The sequence below is a fragment of the Gavialis gangeticus genome, unplaced genomic scaffold, assembly GCF_001723915.1.
Source record: "Gavialis gangeticus isolate Ggan-Ray unplaced genomic scaffold, GavGan_comp1, whole genome shotgun sequence".
Taxonomy (NCBI): domain Eukaryota; kingdom Metazoa; phylum Chordata; order Crocodylia; family Gavialidae; genus Gavialis; species Gavialis gangeticus.
Genome location: NW_017729014.1, coordinates 6,061,321 through 6,086,024, shown reverse-complemented (window position 1 = coordinate 6,086,024; position 24,704 = coordinate 6,061,321). Strand labels below are relative to the sequence as shown.

General features: G+C 43.0%; 1 protein-coding gene across 4 annotated transcripts in view; it reads left to right on the top strand.

Moving 5' to 3' along the window:
* Positions 1-20,719, top strand: part of PRDM16 (PR/SET domain 16) — a 527,338-nt gene extending 506,619 nt beyond the window's left edge. For 3 of the 4 annotated variants that reach the window (XM_019511654.1, XM_019511653.1, XM_019511657.1), the window contains 5 exons: positions 5,390-5,559; positions 6,478-6,652; positions 9,125-9,355; positions 11,032-11,206; positions 14,181-20,719. In XM_019511654.1, the coding sequence (XP_019367199.1) occupies positions 5,390-5,559; positions 6,478-6,652; positions 9,125-9,355; positions 11,032-11,206; positions 14,181-14,315 (886 nt within the window). In that variant the 3' untranslated portion in view covers positions 14,316-20,719. The remainder of the gene's footprint in view (positions 1-5,389; positions 5,560-6,477; positions 6,653-9,124; positions 9,356-11,031; positions 11,207-14,180) is intronic. The other variant, XM_019511656.1, reaches the window with a different exon arrangement.
* Positions 20,720-24,704: the final 3,985 nt, after the last annotated feature.

Below are 24,704 nucleotides of genomic sequence, written 5' to 3'. Positions count from 1 at the left end.
GGGGGGATCAGCAGGCGCTGGGGGAGTCCCTGTTCCCCCGAGCGCCGCAAGGAGTGACCAGGAACAATGGTCACAAGCTGGCGGAGGGAAGGTTTAAGTTGGACATCAGGAGGTGCTACTTCACGGTCAGGGCGGCTAGGGTCTGGAACCAGCTTCCAAGTGAGGTGGTGCAGGCTCCCACCCTGGGGGATTTTAAGAGGAGGTTGGATGACCACCTTACTGGGGTCGTTTGACCCCAGGACTCTTTCCTGCCATGGCAGGGGGTTGGACTAGATGATCTGCTCAGGTCCCTTCTGACCCTAGAAACTATGAAACTATGAAACTATAATTGATTCTTGAATTACACCCAATCCCAGGGCCCTAGCAATGTCGCCTGTTCAGCCATTTCCTAGATCTGCAATTCCCTCCATAAAGATGTGCTTCCTGAGGTCTGTTTTGAATTTGTTTTTCTTTAATTTCCTTTCAGGCCCCCATGCCCTGTTATCTGCATTAAGCTGAAACTAACAACTCGAGCTGACATTTACCATGTTGTTTAAGATTGCACGTAGCTCAATAAAAAGCTCTTCTTTCTTGCTTTCTTTTAAACCTGGTGGAACTCCATTCAAGACCAGGGAATTATGTCGAAAGGACGACGGGCCCACTTGTTTATGGGGCTGTTCCTGTTATTTTGACTTTACAACTCATGTTGTTTAATCTTCAAATAAACCTAAAGTTTTCTGAGGGAGACCGTGCAACTTGAAGTTTTGAAAGCACAAGAACATATGAATTCTAGCTGATCTGTTACCAGACAGTCAGTCTTACAGTGCTTTGCTCAGTAACACACTTCTATATATCATTGCTTTTGCTGCCTTTTTTTCTCCAAGTGGCTTTTTAAGCCATGTCTCCATGTTCCCTTGAGGTCAGATGGATTATCCACTATTTCTTTGCATTCCTTCTCAAAGGTTCCCAGCTCTGGCTCCTTGCTAGCCATCATTTGTTCCTGCTCATTACTTCTGAATCCATTGGTATACTATTTTAAATTGTTTGGCAACAAACTTCACTAGTAATTTGTCAGTGTGTCCTACAAAGCATATGTGATTCCTTCTGTATGTTATAGACCTACAGGTTCTGCCTTTACCTCTTTCTTGCATTTAAAGTTGGTCCCACTGTCTAGGCCATTTATTTAGATTAAAACCAGCAGAGAGCCAAGTAGTGACCCCTCTGGGACCACATATAATACAGTACATCTCCTTCATACCTGCTTTCACAGACATTAGATATTGCTCCTTTCAAATGGCCCTCTGTTTTCCATTTTTTTAACAAGCTCTTTATTCATTCTCTATATCCTACCTTGGATCCCCATAGCTCATAGTTAGAGCAAGGGCCTGTCAAGTGAAACCTTTCAAAGACTTCCTGAACATCTAAATAAACTGGCTTGTATGGGGCCAAATCCCTTTTACCTTACTTTACATGAGTGCCTCCTTTGAAGTCACAGGGACTGCTTGTGTGAGTAATGGGAGCAGAAGCTAGCAGGGCCCACAATAGTAGTAGTACTAGTAGCAGTGAGCACTGCTAGATGTACTCACAGGGTGCATCTACACAAGATGCTTTACTGTGCATTAGGCTAATTTAATGTGCAGTAAAGTGTCATCATCTTTACGTGGTCAGCAGTTATTACACAATAGATTAGTATAATGCACCATTTTCTAGTACCTGTAGATACAGGTACGAGAAATCAGCACATTAAACTGATGCACTGAAGCGCATGTGTAGATGCTGACTACTTTTTTGTGCCTCCAAAGGCATGTTGACTATGGGAATGGGAACAGTCAGAACTGTGATGTCTGTCTCTACCCCTTCCCCCCTCACACACACACAGAGGCATATGCATATGCATCCTACATATACATACAGAAATCTGCATCCTAGTCATACACCAACACGCACACACAGCATCCCTCATCTCTACAATGCCTCATTTAGGACTCATCTGAGAACCTCTAGATTGCTTTACAGAACATAAATCTTCTAACTCATTCCCTAGTGTGGTTGCCTCTGTTGGGAAACTGCAGTTGGTTGGTCTGTGAGTAGAGAGCTTCTTTGATTGCTTTTTAATATAGATTTTTTTTGTTAGTTAATCCAGGGATGGGGAGGGAAGTCCTTACCAGTTTTAATTTGATCTTTCTTTATTTTTTCGTTTTGCTATTTTTTGCTGTGCATTTAGTTCTGTGTGGGCACATCTGTATTTACAGAAAAATAGTATTGATAAGCCAAAGTGCCAATTTGCTTATATTGTCCTGGATGCTGCTCTTACTATAGTTAAAAAAAAAAACAAACAAAAAAACAGAACAGAAAAATCAGTAATCAGATGGCTAGGGAATGTCCAGAACATTTGAGTATTTGGGCCGTTTGTCCTAGATTTGCAGAACTGCTGAACACCTCAGTGGAAGCTGAAAATAATCATCATTTCTGAAGACCAGATCTTATACTTCCAAGCAGGCAATTGGAGATGCAAACATTGTGAATAATTTTTAGTATATAATATGTGCTGGATTTTGCTACCATCAAAAGCAATTGTCCAAAGAGGCGTCATGTCCTGTTTTCTTCAGTGGTTCAGCTGACCTTTGGTAAAAGTGAAGTTAAAAACAAGAAAGGCATTAGGAAAAGAATGCTGAAGTCTGAGGACAATGTAACATGACACAAGAGCTTGTTTGTTTCCTAGTATGTCCAGAATGAAGTTCCATTACATGTAGCTTCTTAATTCTCCTTGGTGATTTAATGGTAGGGATTTCATAGGTGGACATGGAATCCATAAACATTTGGGGAGAGTGTTTCATAAATGTATCTCCTGTTACTTCCAACAATAATAGCAATGTATTTTTAGAGACCAAATCAGAGCCACAGCTGTAGCACATCTGGAAAGTGTGTGCGTGTGTGCAGCATAATGGTGATTTTTGACACTTCCAACCTCCCCCTACCCTACCATTTGAATCCTTTATGTTTTAAGAAAACAACATTATGTCCTTACTATCAAGCTAAGTGTTGTTTCAGAGCCTGCAAGGCAGACACACAAGGTCAGATCCTGCTTGTCTTCCTCACATACAAGGACTCCCCCTGAAGTTAACAGAGCTGATTACATTAGTAAAATGAGCATGATTTGGCCCACAGTAGATAGCATTTAGTGGGTCAGAAGTTTGCAGCATGCAGCTAGAGTAAGTGGAGTTAGTCCAGGCTTTCACCAGGCCAAAAGCAGAAGTTGGTGCAGAAAGTCTTTAAGATATGCAGAGAGTGGTAGAGATGGAATGATTCCACTTTTCTGATTTTTGATGGTGGGGCATAAGGAAAGGAAATCTGCTGAGTATTGAGATATAAACAAGACATTTGAAGAGGGACATTTCTGAGATTCAGGCTGGAAAGCTGCAGTACTGGAGTCCTTCCTTGTGGCTCAAAGCTGCCCTCTTCAGTAAAACAGGCACACTCTTGTTCCCCATTACAAGCCAGGCCAGAACTCTGGCTTTCTCAGGCACTGCTGCATTTGTAGAGCCCTGGAAATGCCTTCTCATGGTTTCAAATCTACTGAATGCAAAGGGCTAGCATGTTAAATGCAATGCTAGCATATTAGCTGTGGGCTCTGATGTGACTGGCATGAAAGGGAGGGCATTTGTCACTTGCCACTTTCTAAACTTTCTTGCTTGCCTCCTTTCATTCAGCAGCTTCCCACCACGGGGGAAAATTTTCCTGCCTCTTCATGTTCTTTCCTCTGATCATTTCCTAACTAAACCATAGTTGTAATGAATTCTGGACTGGCTGTGCTCCACTGGGCAAGAAGTACATCTTCGTCTTGTTTGGAAAGTGTCCTTCCTGTCTTAGATAATACATAAATTCATATAAGAATAATTTACCATATCTACCTGAATTCAAGACAGCTCTGAATTTAAGGTGACTTATCAAGAATAAGATTCTAGACACGGAATATTTATAAATTTGTTATAATTTTCCATGTCTGCAATCTAATTTTTGGAGGGTCACCTTAAATTGGTTCCCTCTGTTCCTACAGTGGGGCAAGCAGCATCAGGGGCAGTAGGTGGTAGTGGGGCAGGCAGCAAGGGAGTCAAGCAGCTTGACCCCTACCCCTTGCTGTCTGTTCCCCCCCACCATTTGACCCCCCCAGCTGCCTGCCTCCCCCAAAGTGACTGTTCAACCCACGCCTGCCCCACATGGTGCTTGTACCCCCTGCTGCCTGCCCCCCTCACTTTCACCTCTCCAATCTGCCCCCCGGTGCAATGCACCCCGTGAAACCTGCCCCTCCTTCCCATGCCTACACTCTTGGGGAACCTGTCCCCCACCACTACTTTCAGCTCCTCCTGTCTGCCTCTCCCCTCTTGCCTGCTCCATGCACCCACCTTCTCTCCCTCTCTCCCTCTCCTGCTGTCATTTACCTTCCTCTTGCAGCTCTGGCTCCAGCTGAGGCCTCTCTGTGGCTGGGATCAGGGAGCATGGGCTGCCTCTGGCCCCAGCCTGGCCACACAGCAGCTTCAGCCCCAGAGCCAGGGCCAGAGCTGATGGTGGCCTGGCTGGGCTCAGCATTGTGCTCCATTCTCCCTGCCCCAGACCGGATCAGGACCTCAGCCAGAGCTGGAGCTGTGAGTGGAAGGTAAAGGGGATGGGGGAAGCAGAGGCAAGGGGGAGCAGAAGCTGCAAGGGGCAAGATTGGTGGGGAGGGGTGGGCAGTGGCAGTATCTGCAGTTTCTGCGCTGACCCCACGGTTAGGGTCAGTGTTGGAGATGCAGCTGCTGTCATCCTTCTGCTCCGTTCAAATCTAAGATGAGGGGTTTTTTCCCCCCATGCTGAATGGAGGGGAAAACCTCACTTTAGATTTAAGTAAATACCATATTGTATTATTGATACGCTATCAGGCCCACCCCTTCTGCATATTTTAGCCTTCCACAAGGAGCTCACTGTTGTTTTCTGTTGCTCCAGATGCCTGTGTCATGTAGGTATCTGAGTAATGTTTTTTTTTCAGTCTTCCTTTAAACCTCCTCTCTCACAACTCCTCCTTTCCCCACAAAATGAGAGACCTGGGAGACATAAATTCTCCTTTCATGCTTGTACATTTATATGTGGAAAAGTAATTATTTTGTTTTAAATTCCTATTTGTTTGGACTGGCTAACCTCTTAATTAATCCTAATCCCTTCTTCCTGTGTCTTGAATAATAATAATAATATCAGAATTGTCTGGGATGATTAATGCCCCATGCTTTCCAGGTCCTGAGCTGAGTAAGATTTATAGAGCAGTGTTTTCTGGTAGTTGGGGTTTCCTTTCTTCTTTCTCCCTCTCCCTCCTCCCCGCCCCCCACCTTCTTTTTCCATTTTTGCATTGCACTCATTGGCATTTGCTTTTGTTTCTCAGGTGTAAATACTGTGACAGATCATTCAGTATTTCCTCTAACCTCCAGCGGCACGTCAGAAACATTCATAACAAGGAGAAGCCATTCAAATGCCACCTGTGTAACCGATGCTTTGGGCAGCAGACCAATCTAGACCGACACCTGAAGAAGCACGAGCATGAGAATGTTCCAGGTAGGCGACACTGTCATGTGCAGCCTTTATGAGAGGCAGTGGGAGGAGAGCCCTCTGGGACTTCACTCTTCTTGCAGCCTCACTCATTTCTTGCCAGTGAGTATCATCCTCAGGCAGCAAATGAGAAAGTTCACATCTTTGCTTCAGATACTGCATTCCTAACAATGGAGAGAAGTACTGATATCACAGCGTGTAACTCTCTCTCTCTCTTTCACACACACACATGCATGTAGTTGGACAAGAAAGCAGAGTTTTATTATTTAGTTAGTGGAAGAAGAGATAGCAGCTCTGGATTCAGTTCTCAGCTCTGCCACAATTGCCCTGTGCAATTTTGGAGTTTAAAATTCTCTGTGACTTTTCCTTGTCTCTCTACAAAGGAAAAAAGAGGCAGTGATCATACCGCATGCCTCAGAAGGGGCTTCTGAGGACACACTTACTAATGATGCTGAGATATTCAGGAGCAATAGTGATATGGGCCCAATAAGCATTTATCTAAAAAATCTCTTTAATGAAAAAAAAAAAAAAAAAGACTGTTAAATTGTGGCTCTAACTTAAAAAGACAGGTAGAATTTTCTTTGAAAAAGAAGAAAAAGAGGGGAAGGGAACCTACACATTAAATTAAATGTGTTTTAGCTCAGAAGAAATAGAAAGAGAATTTTAGAGTGGACACACCTTGGCAAGTGCATTTATTCCGTACATGCTAAATGTTAACAAATGAATAATCTCCGGGCATTTTAAGTTAAGAAAAGCCATAGTTACACTATTTTTAATTTTTGAAACTTCTCTGGTGTTTAAATTCTCACTATACGCTAAGTGACGTGTTGCATAAATATTCCTCCTGGACATTCTGGGTAGCAGTTTTGGTAGTATCCGATTTGATAGTATCTGATTCTCTCCCCTGATTGCTCTCGTGTCCAGTGAGCCAGCATTCTGGAGTCATCACAAACCACCTTGGGACCAGTGCCTCCTCTCCAAACTCAGAATCCGACAACCATGCACTTTTAGACGAGAAAGAGGACTCGTATTTCTCCGAAATCAGAAATTTTATTGCAAATAGTGAGATGAATCAAGCATCAACTTTAGCAGATAAAAGGTAAATAAGTCAATAAAATCACATTACGATACCCGTGAGATAACTGGCTGATTTATGGGAATATTTAGGGCTTAAATAGAATGTGTAAAAACAATGATCTTACTAAACTCTCAGTCTAGAGACTGTAGAAAGTAGTCGCAATTCATGGAAACAACTAGCGACAGTATATCAGGGGAGAATGTAGCCTAGTGGTTGTTCCCTCTGTATCCTGCAGAGTGAACCCAAAACGACTGTCCTATAAAAACCTTATTTTTCCCTAACTAAAAAATCCAGTGCTGTTGACCTTCCACCTCACCTCACACAATTTAATCCATCTCACTAAGGCTGGGAGATTATTGCCTAAGGAAACAGAAGCGTGCAATCTGTTTGTGTCATTTCTAATGTGCCTGCTGTAATGGGTGGGAATATGGCATTATTGATGTCAACAAATCAAAATGTGTAGTGACCCAGGTATTTCCCACACAAGTGTTTTGTACCCTTCATGGATAGACAGGAACCGATTTCTATGTTCCATTGCTAAACCTGATCTTAGGCCCCTGTTTGCAAGCCTCTGTAGTCAGATGTCCCACTCCTTCCACCCAAACACTCTCCATATAAAAGACAGCGTTCCCTCCTATAGTCTTGATAATCATCTCATTCATGGCAGAGGCTTAAAAGTAACTGAGGCCTTGATCCACCAAAAATATAGGGCTTCACAAAACCACCAACCTCTCTTCTTCACTATCCTTCACTGCCTTAATGTGGTCCTGTAGGATTGATTCATGATTCCCCTCCTTCCCTACTTTGGATTCTTTGGCCAAATCTAGACCTCTTTGAACACGATGCAGTTCCCCCAGCTTCCCTGGAAAGTCAACTGCTCACAGTAGGTCTGCATTTTAGCCCTTTGACCTCCCCTTTCATTAGCTCCCTCTCTGGAAATCACTCAATTTCAGACTAGCCCACTCTGGCATTGGATCCCATATACCCCTGCAGTAGGTCTCCACCATCATGAACCTCCATTAAGTTAACAAGCGGAGAAATTGGGCAGATGCTGGATGTCTCTGCTATGTGTAGCTCTGAACTTCCCCGCTTGGCAGCCATATGTTCCCGGCTGCCACCATAGCAACAATATCCTTCTGGAATTTTGCATGGGGAATGCACTACTTAGCTTTACCCAGAGGGCTTGTAAAAGTGTTAAATTTAGATGCATTTTCATTTTTTTCCCCAGTTCTGTGGCCTTCATTTCAGGCCTGGATCAAAGACAAAACAATACCGTCATAAATAGATTCCATACAAGAGTTTTTGTTTAGGTTGCACACTCAGAAATAAAACAGGGGAAAAAAGTTCACTGCCATTTCCTGGGGGAAATTCAGAATCTTTTGACCTTGTGCCTGACGTAGACAAAAAAATAGACAAGAAGAGAAGTCCTCAGCAGGCTGATATAATTGATCCACAGGGAGAATCAAATTTGGGCCTGTACCTTAAAGAAAATTGATCAAAATTCTCTAAAACAAACATGCTGCTGATGTGTTTAGACTAAGTGACAAGATCCAGGGCTTGGAAAACATCTGAGTTTCCCCTTAATTTTTTAAACCTTATTTTGACAGAGTGATATTTAATCTACAGAAAGACCCAAAAGGACATTCTGTGTTGTACAAATGTCACTCCACTCTGGGCCAGTTGTAATTATGTTGCTGCTACTCTGTTGTTTTCACAAATAGCCATGTAACGCTGATATCAAGTTTGAAGTGTTTGGGGTTTTTTTTAAAACCAAAATGTTTCTGTGGGAGCTCTGCATAATGATAATAACCAGTGTAATCCATATTAAACAAAAGCCTTCAAGGACATTCTTGATTTTAATATTCACTTTGTTGTGGAAACTTTCTGGATGATGAAGTTAAATTTGTATCATTCCATCTAGTATTATCTCAGTGCATTCAATTTATGCATCATTACAGTCAGGACATTAGTAATCTAACATGGGGTATTTAAGTTTTACTGGCAGCTTAGCTACCCTTTGTCCACATAGATTTAATTAGGAATAATAGCAAAAAAGGGAATTTAGTTTGGTCATTCAGGTTCACATTTAGGAAACTTCCTCTGTATGACTGTAGAACTTTGTCCCTAAGGAAACTATTGTTTTGGTCTGTACATCAAAAAGCACAAAGACATGTCTCTTTTCCCACAAAATGTATAATCTTAAAAGGTGGAAGTAAACATTGTCTCTAAAACCCAAACCGGACAAAATCTAGTTTTAAGAAGCATCTAGGAATGGAGTATATTTGCTTTGTCTCATCAGCCCTTAGACATGATAGAGAATGTTTTTTTTACTGCCCATGCAAGAATGGATTATCTCACAAGTCTTTTCTGTCTCCAGCTGTTTGAAACCATAAATAACAAATGTAGAATGAAATGCCTAAGTCCTGCATCCAAATGGAAGTGTATTACTGTACTCAGCTGACATCTTGATTATCTTGTCATCAAACCTTTCAGGCCAGAAATCCAAGATATAGATGGCAGCTCCCAATGTCATGGATTAGCAAGTGAGAAAGCAGAAGATGTGGATGATGAAGATGAAGAACTGGAAGAGGAAGATGATGACAGCCTGACAGGGAAATCGCAAGAGGAAACAGTATCGCCCACAACAGAGCCCCGAGGAACATTTGAGGATGAGGAGGATGAAGAGCCCACATCCCTCACCATGAGCTTTGACCATACCCGAAGGTGGGTTAGGCTATGTCCTCTGTAAAACACACCCGGGTTTAATTTCTGGCCTTGCGTTGTTGACAGGTCATGAGCAGTATCACTTTATTTTTATACCATGACTCATACCTCCAGTTTGAGCACAGCATCCACCCTAGGTATTTCATTTTCACCATCATGGAAATCAGAAGGGGGAAATGCACTGAAAGGCAAAACTCTAATAAGATACATACAAGGCCTGAAAAGGTGTGTGCCAGGAAGGTAAATAGTTAGCACCTGACAAAAAGGAGCCTCCTCAAAATTTGCATGAATTCTTCTTTCTGCACAACAGATAAAGTCTGTTTTCAGAACACTTGTCAGGGAGAAGGCAGTGCCAGGTGTGGATAATAGGAGCATGCAAACTGTCAGGTTTTCCAGTGTACCATCCATCTTATTTACAACAAAATGGCAGTGTCTTATTATCTTGGTACCTGAGGCACAGAATTGATTTCAGTGGAGACAGTGGGGTCACTCTTATCTGGGCTGAGTGAATGTGTCCCCATGCTCTTGTTTCATTTTTGTGTCCATGCGTGCTCTGTATCCTGGTTCATACACCACCAAACAGACCTCTTCAGGACAAATATCTTAAAATGTAATCAAAATATTGAAAGGAAAGGAGACCTGTGCTGCTTCTCTTCTGTTTTGTTCCACTTCTGAGGTTGAAAATGCAAAGCTTTGTAAGCCAAGATAGCTGACTGCCTGCTGCAGAAGAGCGTATGTTAAAATGTATACTGCAAGGCAGAAGAGTGTGAAAGGATAATTTTACATTGGAAAGCACAGCAAAATATAGTTGTTTGACTACACAGAAAGTGAAGGGACTCTCTTTCCTTTTGATTGCTTAACTACTTGCATTTCACACTCATTGCATCTGTGAGCTGGCATGTTGAAGTCCATTCAGGGTGTGGTTCAGTGAACAGGGCAGAGAGAAAGGAGTTAGGGGATGAAACCTTTACCCTGGCTCTGCCACCGATTTGTTTCTGCATGTATTTCCACTGAAACCTATATTTTCAGGAAAGACTCTTTTGGATGCCCAAGTTTGGAGTGCCCAAGTGACCATGACTCCCATTGACTACGACCAGTATTGTCAGGACTTGCAAAAATCAGGTCCTAAGAGTCTAAATTTGGGTCATAAATTGAGGTATCAAAAATGCAAATCCACTGCCAAAAATGTGGGCCTTAGCTTGCCTGGTGCCATAGTTCTCATCTGTAAATTAATGATGCTTTGTTATCTGCTGATGCAAAGTGCTGTAATATTCAAAGTGTTTCCAATGAAATATCCTATAACTCATGGAGACAATGGAGCAGCAGCTACCCAGAAGCTATTGTTGATGCCCCACGTTTTTTTCAAGAACAGATAAAAACCATACTTCTATGCACAGGGAATCTGAATGAAAATGGTCTCCACACTGAACGACAGAACATGTGCTTGCACTAATGCTTGCAGTGTAGGCGCATAACCATGCTTTCTGTTTTTAGTTTGCTCCCAGCATCATGTGTTGTTTTCTTGTCCGTTTGTCTGTCTATTCATGCATGTGGCTTGTGGGAACCCCATGTTATGTGCATGCAGGCGCTGAGTTAGCAAAACTCACATTGGCTAGACTGTAAACGGCGCGATGAGCTAACAACAGGTCAACCCCTTCCCCTGGTCATTGGTACAGGTGTATTGAGGAGGACGAAGCCGGCTTGTTAGATTTGGAGCAGATGCCGAATTTTGGGAAGGGGCTGGATCTTCGCAAAGCAGCCGAGGAAGCATTTGAAGTTAAAGATGTGTTTAATTCCACCTTAGACTCTGAGACAATAAAACAGACTCTGTACAGGCAGGCTAAAAACCAGGTAGGTATATGACAGAACATTTCACCTAGCTTGCCACCAGCATTGCCATGGGAATAGTGATCAGCAGTGTGTTCCTTGAGCTCGGTTGGTTTTCTCTCTGTGCTGAGTTGGCATTCTGATGGTCACTAATTTGGGAACTGCGTCTGCTTGCAGCCATGTTGCAGTCCGGAAGAAACAGGAGTGGGACTGTTAACTTAGGCCGCATATAATCAGCCTCATTGACCATCAACCCTGTAGTGTGAATATGAGTTGTGTGGAGATAGAAGGGCATCAGTTGATCTTTCTGTATATAAATGTCTATAGAAAGGTGATAACTGCAAGCTTTCAGCCAACTCATCCACTGATATGTATTGGAATAGCTCCAGCTAAGGAACTGTCCTATTGAAACCAGTAAAGTATAACATAATTTAACAATAGGAATAACAAATCTAATGAATAATAGTTTTTCTAGACTTTCTTGGAGAGTAGCATCAATCCAAGCAGAAAATGCAACTTCCTTGTGCATTAGGCATTATCTTTATCTCTGTACTGATTGCTCCTATTGAAAAGAACTTCAGAACAAAACTCTGCCTCACTAGCAATAAGCCATGAACCATGTAGACACAAACAAGAACCAAGCCGAGCTTTCTGTCAAAACTCAAATGGCATCCTAATGTATCTTGAAGTTTGAGAGACTTTGAAGAACTCATATTTAAAGAAAAGTGGTATGCTCTGTGCTCCCTGATTTCACTTGAAGCAAAAATACTGCTCAAGTCTCTTGATACTTGCACCTTATCCAAACAGAAAAAGGTCTTACCAGGAAGCTATTCTGAGTTATCCAGCCCAATTCCTAGAATGAAGGGCACATTTTGAGATAAGCCTCAGAGAAAGTGTCTGACCGAAACTTCAGCTTTTTGCCCTCAATCTGTCCTTCTGAACTGCATAAAACAAACCCATGCAGTTTCAGTATTTCCCTTCAATACTAATGCAGATTTGAGCATACTTAACAGAGTGTCTGCTTCAGGTTTCATTTGGGACAATCAGCTACTGCACTTGGATTTCCTTTTTGAGCTCCAAAGAACAGGATTTGCAGTGACGGCTAGCTTAAATGACCAGCCAGTTGAGCTGCTAAATTCAGTCACGTAATAGAGATAGGTCTTTAACTAAGGTCAGACAGAATTGTACTGGACACCCTAAAGGTACTTTATTGTGGTTACTTAAGCTTCAGACAAGAAAAGGCACTGCCTCCTGGAAGTGGTTGAAATGGTCTTCACTGTGGATTTAGGTGCATTTAAGGGGGTTTGCCATATGAAGGAGGGAGAGAACTTCTTTTCTGGTAAAGAGCATTTAAAGTTTCAAACAAGGCACTTGCATGCCCTCTGTTTGTGTCCTTTTTACTAATATGCTGACTCTACTAACTATCTTGGGACACCTGTTTTTTTTCTTTTTTTCACTGCAATAGTAGGTGTGATGTGTCATTGTTTTTAGAAACAGTTTTGTAGAACGGGAAATGGAAGACATACCACATTGAGAGGCAGGGTCACTCAAATAGTTTCAGACTCTCTGATGCGCATATGTTAAATGCAGGCAGTATGGTTAAAAAAAACAACATTTACTCAGTCAGCAAAGCATGGCAGTCTTATTGTTCAGTTCATTTTGTTTGGCTTTCTCTGTAGCAATTTAAATAGGCACATGTTCCAAAAGGTTGGGTTTGGAGTTCTGTGTACTACAACGATGATGATTATGATTAAGTTTGTTTTACAACCACAACTAGGGATGACTGTGCTAAACATTGCAGAGATGTAGAGGAAAAACACTGTGCTGCCCGGAAGAACTTGCAGTCCTGGTCCTCTATCCCACAAAGACTGATGCATATATATCTTCTTAATGTTATGGGTGGCTCCCCTCAGTTTCACATCCTCATCATGTTAAGTTCCAGGTGTGCATAAGTCTTTGAAGGATTGGGGCTTAAGTGTTAACAATGCAAAAAGTGGATACGACAAGCAGGTGACAAGGAGGAGAAGGTCTAGAGAACAGTAAAGCAAACCAATTATCATGCCATAACCAGAAGCCCCAGCTTATTTCTTCTCTAGACATTTTCATGAGGTAGCCTTAGAGTAAAGCATACAAGCATGGACTTGGGACCCTGATAACATACCTGCAAATACTGCACACAAATATACCCTGTTCCCTCTGCACATGCCACAAGTCCATCCAGACCTAGCAGAGTTGCTCAGCAAATTAAATAGATGCCATATACAAAGCTCCTGTTCTCTAAGCTTGACCTTTGCTGTGACGTAGCTGAACCTCATCTAGATTTATACTCTCACCTGTCCACAGAAACTTCCAAAAGCTAGCTTTTCATGGCAAGGAATTCCTGTCGTGTACACGCATGTGTCCTGTCTTACCACACTGTTATACTGATCATGACCCTACATGCGAGTGTGAGAGTGCTGGGGGCTTGTGCTCCAAAACCTAGTCCCTGTTGAGGTCCGTGCCACTATAGCAAGACTGTATATGAGCTGGCAGGGGGGCACCATGCTACAGTGCAGCTTTATACTTTGGCAGTCACATGCACCGTGATATATGCGTTTTTGAAAACCACGTAAAGGAAATGGGCCAAAGTGCTGGCTCCTGGAGATATTCCCTGGGAGGAGTTATGTCCCATAGGAGAGGGGCCTGGAAGCATATGTTAGGATTTGTTATCAAGTGCCAGGCCCTGGCACAAAGGTGGGGATTTGAGGAGACAGAGGACGGTGGCAGGTTTGCCTGTGTAGGCCCATTGCTGCCTCCTAAACTCTATGGCAAAATCCAAATAGTTTGTGGGAGGACAAGAACTGACTGATAGTCAGGGCTGCCAGCCCAGACCAATGCTGTCTGCCTGTTTGGCATTCTGGAATGTGAATACTTAAATGAGACTGTACTTCCCCTGGGTGAGTCCAGGATGTCCTGAGTTTGAGTCACCCATTTATCTACCTGTGTTTTCCTTCTCTAGGCTTATGCAATGATGATGTCCCTTTCTGAGAATGCTCCCCTCCACACTTCCTCCCAGAATTCTCTGGATGCTTGGTTGAACATGGCAGGAGCAGCTTCAGAGTCGGGGACCTTTAACCCCATTAACCACCTCTGAGAGGTCGAGAAGGCACTGGGTCAGAGTCCAAGCGAGGCAGCCGCGGTGCTGTGATTGCCCTATCAGAAATTCCAGCAATCAGAAGATGGATCCCAGGGCCTCGGGCAGTCAGCTGGGGAAAGAAACCTGTCATGTGTGATCTGCAGCTCCTGAATTTTTCTCTCTCTGCAGCTGTTCAGTTCAAACGTGTCGGAACAAAACTCTCCAAACCGGATAGCCCTGAAGCTGCCCTAGGACCCCACCATCGCTAAGGATAGTGTTAACAAGACGGGAATTGCATTGGTGCAATCAAATATTGGCCCCCTCAGAGTTGCAAGACAATACCGCTGAGCCAGCTAGAGTCTCCTTCTAAACTCACACTTGAAACCATGTGACTCTCCACCATCCATTCAGTTCAGTTGACTAACTGTAACAAGGAAAACATGAAACTAGATCACATCCGTCCCTGGTGTAATTCTAAATGTGGTTACTGGAATTATACCAAGGAAGGGCAAAGTTGGGCCTATTTTATTTAACTCGCCTCTTTTAAAGAGATTGAAATTCTGCATCTGCATAGATTTCCACCTTCCCCTCCGCACGTCCGCCATCATCCCCAGCAGAACATATACATGCAAGGCAAAATGGTGCAGTGAGTCTGCAATGCAGGCAATCGGGATCCCCTACAGCTGGGATCATATCTGCCAGGAGTGTTGCTGGAGCTGGGGACTTAGCTGCATCGGACAAAACGGTGGACTGTGCCTTGTGAGCTCTGCCCTGGAAAACCCACCCCTCTGTTGCTTCTCCCAGAGGGTCTTTAGAATGAGGCCCCTGCAGTATTGGTGGGAGCCTGGATTTTGGCAGAAACCTCTGCCCCATGCCCTCATGTTGGTTTGTTGGTGGTTGCTTATGCACAGCACCCTGCCATAATTTGGCCCATCGTTTTGATAACATGCCTAAAATTTCTTGGCTTTTAGTAAGCTTATGAGTATAGATCTACTTAAACAAGTGGCTAAGAAAATGTATCATCTTTCTGAATCTAAATCTATTTGCAAATTTTTTTACGGATAATTTTAAATTGCTCAGAAGTCTCAGCTTTTTGGCTGACACAAAACAGCCTCCAGGAATATTGCAGCGTGTCTGTGCTATTTCCGCGTTGTGATAGCCACCTGGTATTTTAGCTGGTATTTTATAGGTAAAAACTAAACTTGAAAATAATTATGACAAGGGGGGTTGAAACATGACAAGGAATTACATTGGCAACACAGATGATGCTTGTGGCTTATGTTTGAGAAATTCCTAGGTATTTTGTCATAGAATTAGGGCTCTCTCTGGCCTGAAACTTTAAGTAACAGCAAGGGTGCCACAAACTTGCCCATTCAATGTGCTGTATCAGCGACTTGCTAAGGTCCTTGAGGTGCACTGATGACCCAGTTGCTTAAAGCCTTCATTCAAAGTCCATTGGTGTCAATAGGAGTTTTCCCATTGACTTCAGTGGACTCTGGGCCAGGCCACTTCTGAATATTTGCAGAACTGGGTCACTAGCCAACTTCTGAGGAACTAACTCACAATAGTAAATGCATCTGCTGGTCAGTGTTTATAAAATTGCTCCCTGCCCTGGTATTATCTGTAACAGAACAGACTGCAGCTGCTATGCTATTGAACATGGAGAAGGAGATCGCTGGAGCAGAGGTCCCTGCATGCTGTGCTTCATCTTGAGGTAGCTGCTCAGGTTAAGATGGAACATTGTATTCTGGGGCCTGCAATCTTAGTGGGCCACACTTCAAGACATGAGGCTGGGTTTTAGCATGCCAGGAGCTTCTGTTGGACGGCTCATGGCACTGTGCTTTGTGTGCCTCTCGGGTAAAAGGAATGAAAGGCTCATTAGCAGTATCAAATTATTCCCCCCCGTTCACTCAGAGAGGGACATCTCTCCTGCATGCCTCTCCAAGTCACCGCATATAAGTGCCGAAAGCTCCAAATCCAATAGCGATATGTAACTAACTCCCCTGTTTCAAATGTTTGCACAAAGCTCTTGGCGAGGTGTAGCCCAAGAACTGACAATGTCAGGAGAAACCAGTCTCTAGGAGTCAGATGGAACATTCCTAACCCTGGCACATCTGCCTATGGTATAACATAACAGTACTTCCCATTCACTTGGGCTTTAAATTATTCCCATAGGGGCCAATTTAAAATAATAATTAATTGTTCTTTTCCTGATGGAATTTACCTTAATCTGTATATAACTTGTAAGTTTTTCTAATTCTTTTCTTATTTTATTTCTTCCTTAACAGTATTTTTTGCATTAGATATCATTATTGTGAAGAAATAATGTTAATATAAGTATGTAGTGAAGGACCAAAATTGTGTAATTAAGGTTGTATGTTGTATGATTGATAACCAGGGAGTAGGAAGATATTTTTATGTGCCAAATGACCCTAAATAATCCTGCTGTTCTTGCTGCCGATTTTCCAGACAATCATGTATTTTGTTAAATTTGAGTTTCAATTACATTTGCATTTAGAATAAGTGTTCTATTTATTTCTTTTATTTTGTTTGTTTGGGGGAAAAAATATCATAACCAGAAAAAAACCCTCCCCAAATACCCTTAATAGGACAAAATAATCAAAACTCAAAAAGCAAGGAGAAGTGTAAATAAAAACAACTGTGAAAATCCATATTGTGGCCAGGATGCCATACAATGCAAATGTGCCATATGTTAAAAACTAATCAATGCTTATTTATATAAAGGAATGGAAGAAAAATCCTGCCAGTATAATTTTTTTTTAAATATAAACAATCTACACTTTGTAAATACCTGGAACACGAATCTAGAAGTGTAGGTGGGTAGTTGCAGGATAACACTGATTCCATTAGAGTTTATAGCCATTTGCAAAAGCACCAGGTCTAATTACTAGAGCTAAAAGGTTATTCTTGTGAAAAAGAACTCCATAGTCCATAGCAAGGCTGTCACCCACATAGGGTTGGTTTAATCTTTGCTCTGAAAAACAAGTATACCCTAAAAGGACCTTCCCAGGTGAGAACCTCAAATCTGTAGACACTTACATATCTGTAACTGTACTCACATGAGTAGCTTGGCAGAAGTACTTATGTGATCATCTCCAGGACCGGGCTTTAGAGTCTCTCATTCCTGTGATCAGCAGCGGGCACTATAAAGCCCTAACTTGGCAAAACACCTAAGTGTGTACCTAACTTTAAACTTCGAAGTAAATCAATCCCTGTTCAGTTAAAGTACTTACGCATGTGCCTAAATCCTTGTGAAGTCAATGGGACTATTCATGTGCTTAAAGGTAAGCATGTGCTCTCATTCCTTTCTGGATTGGGGCCAGAGTGCTCTGCCACTTGTAGGATCAAGTGCAAAGAGCAAGAGTCCTTTGGTGTTTTGTTTGAAAGTCACTGACATCAGTTCTCCTTAGCTTTGCTCCTCCGTATGAGGGGATGACAGGGCAACCAGGTGTCTCCAAGTGAGCACAGAGGCTGTAACAGAAGTGTTACACAGGCCTTTTTTGTCTTCCCTCCAGGGTACAAACTCAGCCCTGCTGTTGTTTGCATTGCTTCTTCAGAAGAAGAATGTAGGAAAAGCTCTGAACTCTGTGTCCCTTTTCCCTTAGCCTCTACAAAGGAGGCTGTGCCATCCCTGCTTGCACTGAGCAGTCCTGCTGATCTTCTGATCACTGTGAGCAGGGGCTGACGCACACTTTGCCCTTCTTTACAAAAATGAAAGATCTTTTAAAAATCATAAAATAATTTATTTTTTTTCTTTTCAGTTTCCTGTTACTTTAAAAAAATATTCCTATAGCTGGTCTCTCTGCCAATGTTAGGATCCAGACCTCTCTAAACCAGTTCTGATGACCTGTTTTAGGGTTTTTTTCAGTAACGTAACAAACACAATGCTTAGTTGAGTTTATATTTATCTGTTAACCCCTCATTCAATTGCACTTAAAATGTGTTCCAGTTTGTAGCTGATTTTTGTTTTTTTCAGGTTTTTGATCTTACTTTGAAGGATGTTTCCTGAGACTTGCTTGTGTTTAGAATAAATAGAGACAAGACGGAGCCTACCATCAGAATTGAAATTATTTTTTAGCACTAGCCATGAGAAAAACCTGGGTCCCTAGTTTCAGTTGCATGTGGAGCAGTGCAGCTCAAATATACCCTGCACCACTAATGCATTACGCTCAGGAAGCAATGCTATCTATGTGATGCATCAGACTGTGTAGTTAGAGCAAATGCAGCTTGGTATTTCTTTGAAATCAAGGGTACCATCGTAGATGTGACCCCAGCCACCAACTATTGGGGGGGTGGGCACTATTGCTTTAATCTGTTTTTGCAGCTCCAGTAGGTAACAACATTGCCACCATAGCAAAGGGAGGGAATGGGATGCATTACATCATTGCTCTTGTCACAAGGGATGAGCCAACAAATCGATCAGCAGCTGAGGCCATGGATGAGCCTCTGGCTGTGCCAAATTGTTCTGTACTGCTGAAATGGAACTGTGTGTTGATGGGCCCTTCCTTCTGTTATAGCTACTTCGAATGTAGATACTTTATAGACGAGCTAAATATAAGCGTTAAAAAGTGGTTTGCTGTCCTTGCTGCTCCTTTGTGTTGCTCACAGCCTTCAAAATAATGATGTCAGTCATGGGATTGGTGCAGAGTATTCCCAGAGCAATGCTGTTGCTGTGCTACTTGGCATTCTAGTACATCTAGGTCGAATGCATCCGCTTTGTTGCTGGATGTACCAGATGTGTCCAGGATTTGTTGTTAGATGCACCAGGTATGTTTCTGTAGAGGATACCTGCTGGGCTCCTGCAGGCTTCAGGTGCCTACTTCCAAATGCACCGGCTGTGTCCTATGTTCCATTGATTTCAAGGAAAAATTACTGCTGCTTAGACCACGACAGGTGTGACGGCAGTGCACTAGCAACAAGCAAAACAAAACAGGGTTAACAGCCACACGTGAGCTGATTTGCTATGCTGCGTTCGAGGCAAAATACAAAGTTATGATTTCTGTCCTGCTTCAAACTGATTAGCAGAACTTTTCAATTTCCCCCAAATCAGCACTTAGAATTTCAATAGACTTACTGAAAACTGCTTCTCTCTCATTTTATATGAAGCATTAATAAAAGCACTTGCACGATGACATATTAACATGTTTAGACTCTAAGCATCAAAGCACTGGACTGTGAGCCCCCTTCAGCCCCTCCAGCCTACTTCAATCTACTGAATTACATTCAATTTTTATGTGCTGTATTTTTGTATGTGTGTGGCGGGGGAAGGGGGAAGCATCATGGTGTAGAAACCTGCACTTTGCTGCCCATTTAAAAATGGGCAGGGAGTGAAACAGTCTGCTCAGATCTGTGCTGGTAATATGAGGGCAAAAACTTTGCCCCTAAATGGTCAGTAGTGTTTTTCACCAAGCCATGAAACTGTTTCTCCATAGTGTTGAGTGATACTGTGATTAAAATGTTATTGAATTATTCCAAGATTTCTTTTGTCTTTATTCTGTCATTGATTCCTATTACCACTTTTGGAAAAAAGAAAGAAAAAGATAGAAAAAAAAAAGGCAGCTCTGATTTCCAAATGTGCAATTCACATGTGAACAAAGTAATTTTGAAGATGTTTCTCAATGTATTTTACATTCTCATTGCTCTCTTGAAAGCAAGAGATGTTCTGCCCTGATGTCATTTCCAGCCTGCAGAAGATGTAATTTAAAACATATATATATTGTGCTTGCAAGAATCATAAATCCGTGCATCCTATGTCATTCTTTCTCCCATTGTTACAATACAGATTTGATTTAGTTTTTTTTTTCCTTTAGGACTGTATAGTGTTTTTTTAAAAAAAAATCAATTGTAAATGTCTGGTTTTCATAAAATGTTTAAAAAACATTGAGAAAGAGGATGGTGCTTGTTCCATATCATTCTTGATTGTATATTGCTTCTGTTATGTTTATAAGTAAACTGTGCATGACTTGTGTTTAGCAGTCATTATTGTGTCTGTTTGTGAAATTTTTATTAAAAAGAAAAAAAATTCCGTAGATGCACTTATTGTATATGTGATTAGGTTTTGCGTCCAAGGCTAGAAGCCTTGAACTGCCAAGGAGGAAAAAAAAAGAAAAAGAGGTGGCAGTTATTAATTAATATGAAATCGCTTTGTTGGGAGCATAATGAAATAAAAAGAAATGAAGTGTAGAAAATAATTAAAAAAGCGATTTTACAAATTTCATTTTGATGCTTGTGATAAAAGACAAATGTACTTGTGTAGAGAAATTCCTTTAAAATAATGACTAGGAAAGCTGATTTTGAGGTTAATGCTGTAGAATAGGAATGTATACCAAATGTAATCTTTCCAATGCTACAATGAATTTATACATGAGATTGATATGCAATAAACCTGTGTGCTTTTCTAAGCCATGGCCCTGAGAGTTTTCTTGGGCAAAGCGCAGTGCCACACATGAGAAGGGGGATGCTTGGAAATAGTCTGGTGATCGGGCCTGGGTTTTGTAATGCTTTTATGTTAAGGGAAAGTGTTATGGAAACGTGGTTTTAATCTGTGAAAGACAACATCCACCCTCCCTGTCCCTCCCACACTGTGCTGTTTGGTTGCTGGATTCAAGGGCAAAGCAGCTCTGTAACTCCCTCCATTGCATGTGACATGTCACATCAACAAAGAGAATCAGTCCTCCAGTGCTCTCCATACCACATTAAGGGCTTCGAAGGAGCAGCAGTGCTACTCCTCATGGGAGGACAATGAGCACCACGCTGAGGGTGGGGAAGCATCTAACCATCTGCAGCATTTGTGGCAGTACTCGCACCACAAACTCACCAGTCAGTTGTCAAGTATTTGTGGTGGCCAGTTGAACAGCAAGCGCCCCAAGTTGGCAGGACACTGACATGGTAAATAAGTATGGTAGAATGACTTTAATGAGCCTACTTCATCTCTGCAGGGGCTTAGCTAACTAATATTTCACTTGTCTTAATCTGAAATGCAGTGAGTGATCTTTTGAACAGATCTTCTGGAGGTTTGGAGAAGGATAAAAAAGGTAAAACAAGCATCTCGCCCTTTTCCCTTGAGTCTGCTCCATGGTCTGGCAATGGCCAATGCCACCAAATGTCACAGCATTGAGAGGAGGCACCTTTTTTTATTAGAAAATTCTGACTGGTGGGGGAGGCTATCATGGGACAAAAAGGAGAGGAGATTTTGGGGAGGAGGTATGATTTTAGGAGAAGAATCTGTGAGCTGTTTAAGTAGGTTGAGCATATTTTTTCCGTAGCACTATGAGCAGAGCATTAGAGAACTATCCAGTGATAGCCGTCAGATGTTTCAGCGGGGGCACTGGGAGCAAAAATGACTTGAAAGCAGGGTCTTTGAACTAACGATGTGAATTTCAAAACTGATGAATGGTCTGTGCTTCAAAAAGTCATTCATAGTGATCAAATGATGGTATCCAACATACAACATAATAGCACTTCCCTGGAGTTTGCCATATAAGGGTTGCAGTCTTTGCTGAATTCTGAGTTGAAATCCTCTGCATCTCTGTGGAGGCTGGCAACCTCTCTCCTTATTAGCCCTGGAGGGGAAGGGGGGAAAAAAAGAATCTACTGGCTAAGAAAGCTCTGATAATAGAGCGATTGTCAGGCAGGCCTTAGAGGGAAGAGAACAGAGACTTTTAAGAGAATATTGCTGACAAGTGGACTTTGTCGTCCAGAAAGCACGTGAGCCTCACCATAAACCAGCAAGAAAAAGGCCCCATTTTTAGGAAAGGGAGAGGAAAAAAAATCAACAGGAGGGGAAGAGGATGTCAAGGAAAGCTCTGTTCCCAGGGAAATGTATGTTGTCAAGTTGTGTAGATCCACACGGTATTGTGGACCGTAGTCAGGTTTTACTGACATATTGGGACAGCTACTCTGAATGTGGATAACCTCATATTTTGTCTCACAGCCTAATACACCTTTTTAATTGTGGGAGGCATGCACAGCATTTGAGATCCATGCTTTCTCTGTGGGTTGCAACGTGCTGATTAGGCCTGTCACGAGAAGGGGTCCCTGCTTCTTACAATCTCAGCTAGTGAGATGGGCAGGCACTGGAAGGAAAAGTGTGCAGTCAGATGCGTAACATCAGTAGCATCACCCAGGAGCAGTATGGTAAGAGAAATACTTGTGAAGGGTGTGCACTTCAGGGAGTCGAGTCATGGGCTTCTCCTAAAACACAAGATTAACTGTCCTGCTCACAGCCCAAGGCCACAGCATCTGAGCTGGATCCCTCAGCCAGGACTCTCAGCCCTAATCACCAGACCATGCCTCCTCCTCAATCATCCTGACCCACCGTCTTGCTTTTTCTAAAGCATTTCTCATTTGTAGACAAATACACATACAGCAAATACCTTCCTCCCACCTCCTGCCTGTCTCATCTGCTAAGATTGTAAGCACTGTTGGTCCTTTGCACAAGGTGACCTTCACTTGGGAAAAAACAGGATGACAGCAATGATGTGTAAGCTAAAATAACCATTACCCCTGAGATCGCCCTGATCATTACAGGACAAGCTGTAAGTGATTTTGCACGCCTGGCCATGAGGATAATAGAAATCCAAGAGTTTGTTCCCCTCCCCTCTTTTTTAGATGGGAGAATATGACACCTGACAGCCATCTAGCACCTATCCAAACGCCACAGACCTACCCAGAATCTTGCTAGAGAAAGCCTATCTTGTGAGGCCTCTGGTCCCTTCTCATTGACAGCTGGACATGGCAGACTATGGTAATGTCAACTCCCACTCTTCCAAGTGTTTCCACATCCAGAGGGAGTGCAGAGATGGCGCAGAAAGTACTGTGTAAGGATAATGAGAAATGGGCAAGGGTGAACTAAATTTTATTCAATTTGCGGTGGAGAAAGGTCAGCCTGGGTCTGATTCTGTATCTTTCCACACACAGGGCTCTTTGGAGCTAGGGATGCAAGCTGGGCCCATGTCTGAGAAGAACAGCTCTTGAAAGCAGAATAAAGTCCTTATCAACCTCTCAAACCTCCCAGTCATATCAGCTTGATCAAGCTTCCTTGGCAACAGTGGCACTTCTGGATGCCAGCACGGCACTTTTTTTATTACTAGAGATGGGCTAAGGAACCAGTCTGAGAAACATTAACAGACAGACGTGCCCTGTTCAGTCACTCGCTACCCCCACCACTATCACCAAACAAAGCGAAGACATAAAGTTTCTGTCAACAGGCTTGCTAATGGCCCACTGTATCATGTTAAGGTCACTGCAAAGACATTTCCTGGAGACAGCCCAAGGGGGGAAGATGCCCATATGAATATTGGCGCTATGTAATAGGTCAGGAAAATAATGAAGAAAAAGATCTGCAATGAAAAGCTCAGTTGTTGTGGGTACGATAACGCCCACGTCAAATTCCTTCCCAGTGCAATCCTCATCACAAAGGAAAATGCCCCTTCCCACAGCAGCTTGTGCCCATGGACAGCAGAGCCTGGTCAGTGATCTCATTAAGGGACAATGGGGCAACTTCCAAAGGTAAGGAAACGTGCCTGCTGTAGTGACCCACGCTAGCAGGCCAATCACAGCCTACCCTCAACTCCTCCACAGTTATGCTTTCCCCTTTCCCAGCTCAGCAAAATGCAAATATGCAGAGGCATTCATGATGATTTGTATTACAAAAATAATTTAAGGTTAATTGAACAACAAGAAATGGTTTTGGATTCAGGTTAGGATCCAGGCTGGATTGAAAGTGCAGCCCTGCTTTTATTTCCCCCAGACTGGCACATCAAGAAGTAGAAGCAACATGCAGAAAATGCTGAGGAACCAGCTTCAAATGACTGCCCTGGGAGACACGGATGGGGGGCTTCAGGGGAAATGACAGGAGTCACAGCCACAGACACCGCTGCTCAGAGGGGCTGGAGGCATGTGGCAGTGAGGGAACAGAAGCTGCACCTTAGATCAGAGGTGCTCCGAGCGGTAAGGCAGATGTCAGGTTTCTGTCTGGCACCACAGGTGCCCCAGTGATGGGTGCCATGGATGAGAAGGCACAAGCTTGATCATCTGCTACCACCTCTACCAGAGTGGGAGTCAGCCTGTGTTATTATTTGACTGGCCTGTCCCTGCCTATGGGGTGCACTAGCTCCAGAAAACGCTGTTATCCAGCTGTAGTGCACGTGCCCCAGGGCTGCAGCCAGCCTTCGAGTATCACAACAGAGTGACCAGAGCCACCCAGCTAAGCCTCCCCCACCGACAGCATCAGGGCTGTTGTGCCAGGGTCAGGCATGCCTAGTGCAGGCAGAGTCTCGGGCGGGGGTTACACAACGGAGTTAGCACCTGTGCGAAGGGAGGCAGGGACCTTCCGAGCTGGGCTGCACGTGCCATGCAAGTGACACCAGGAGGTGGGCTGGCAGT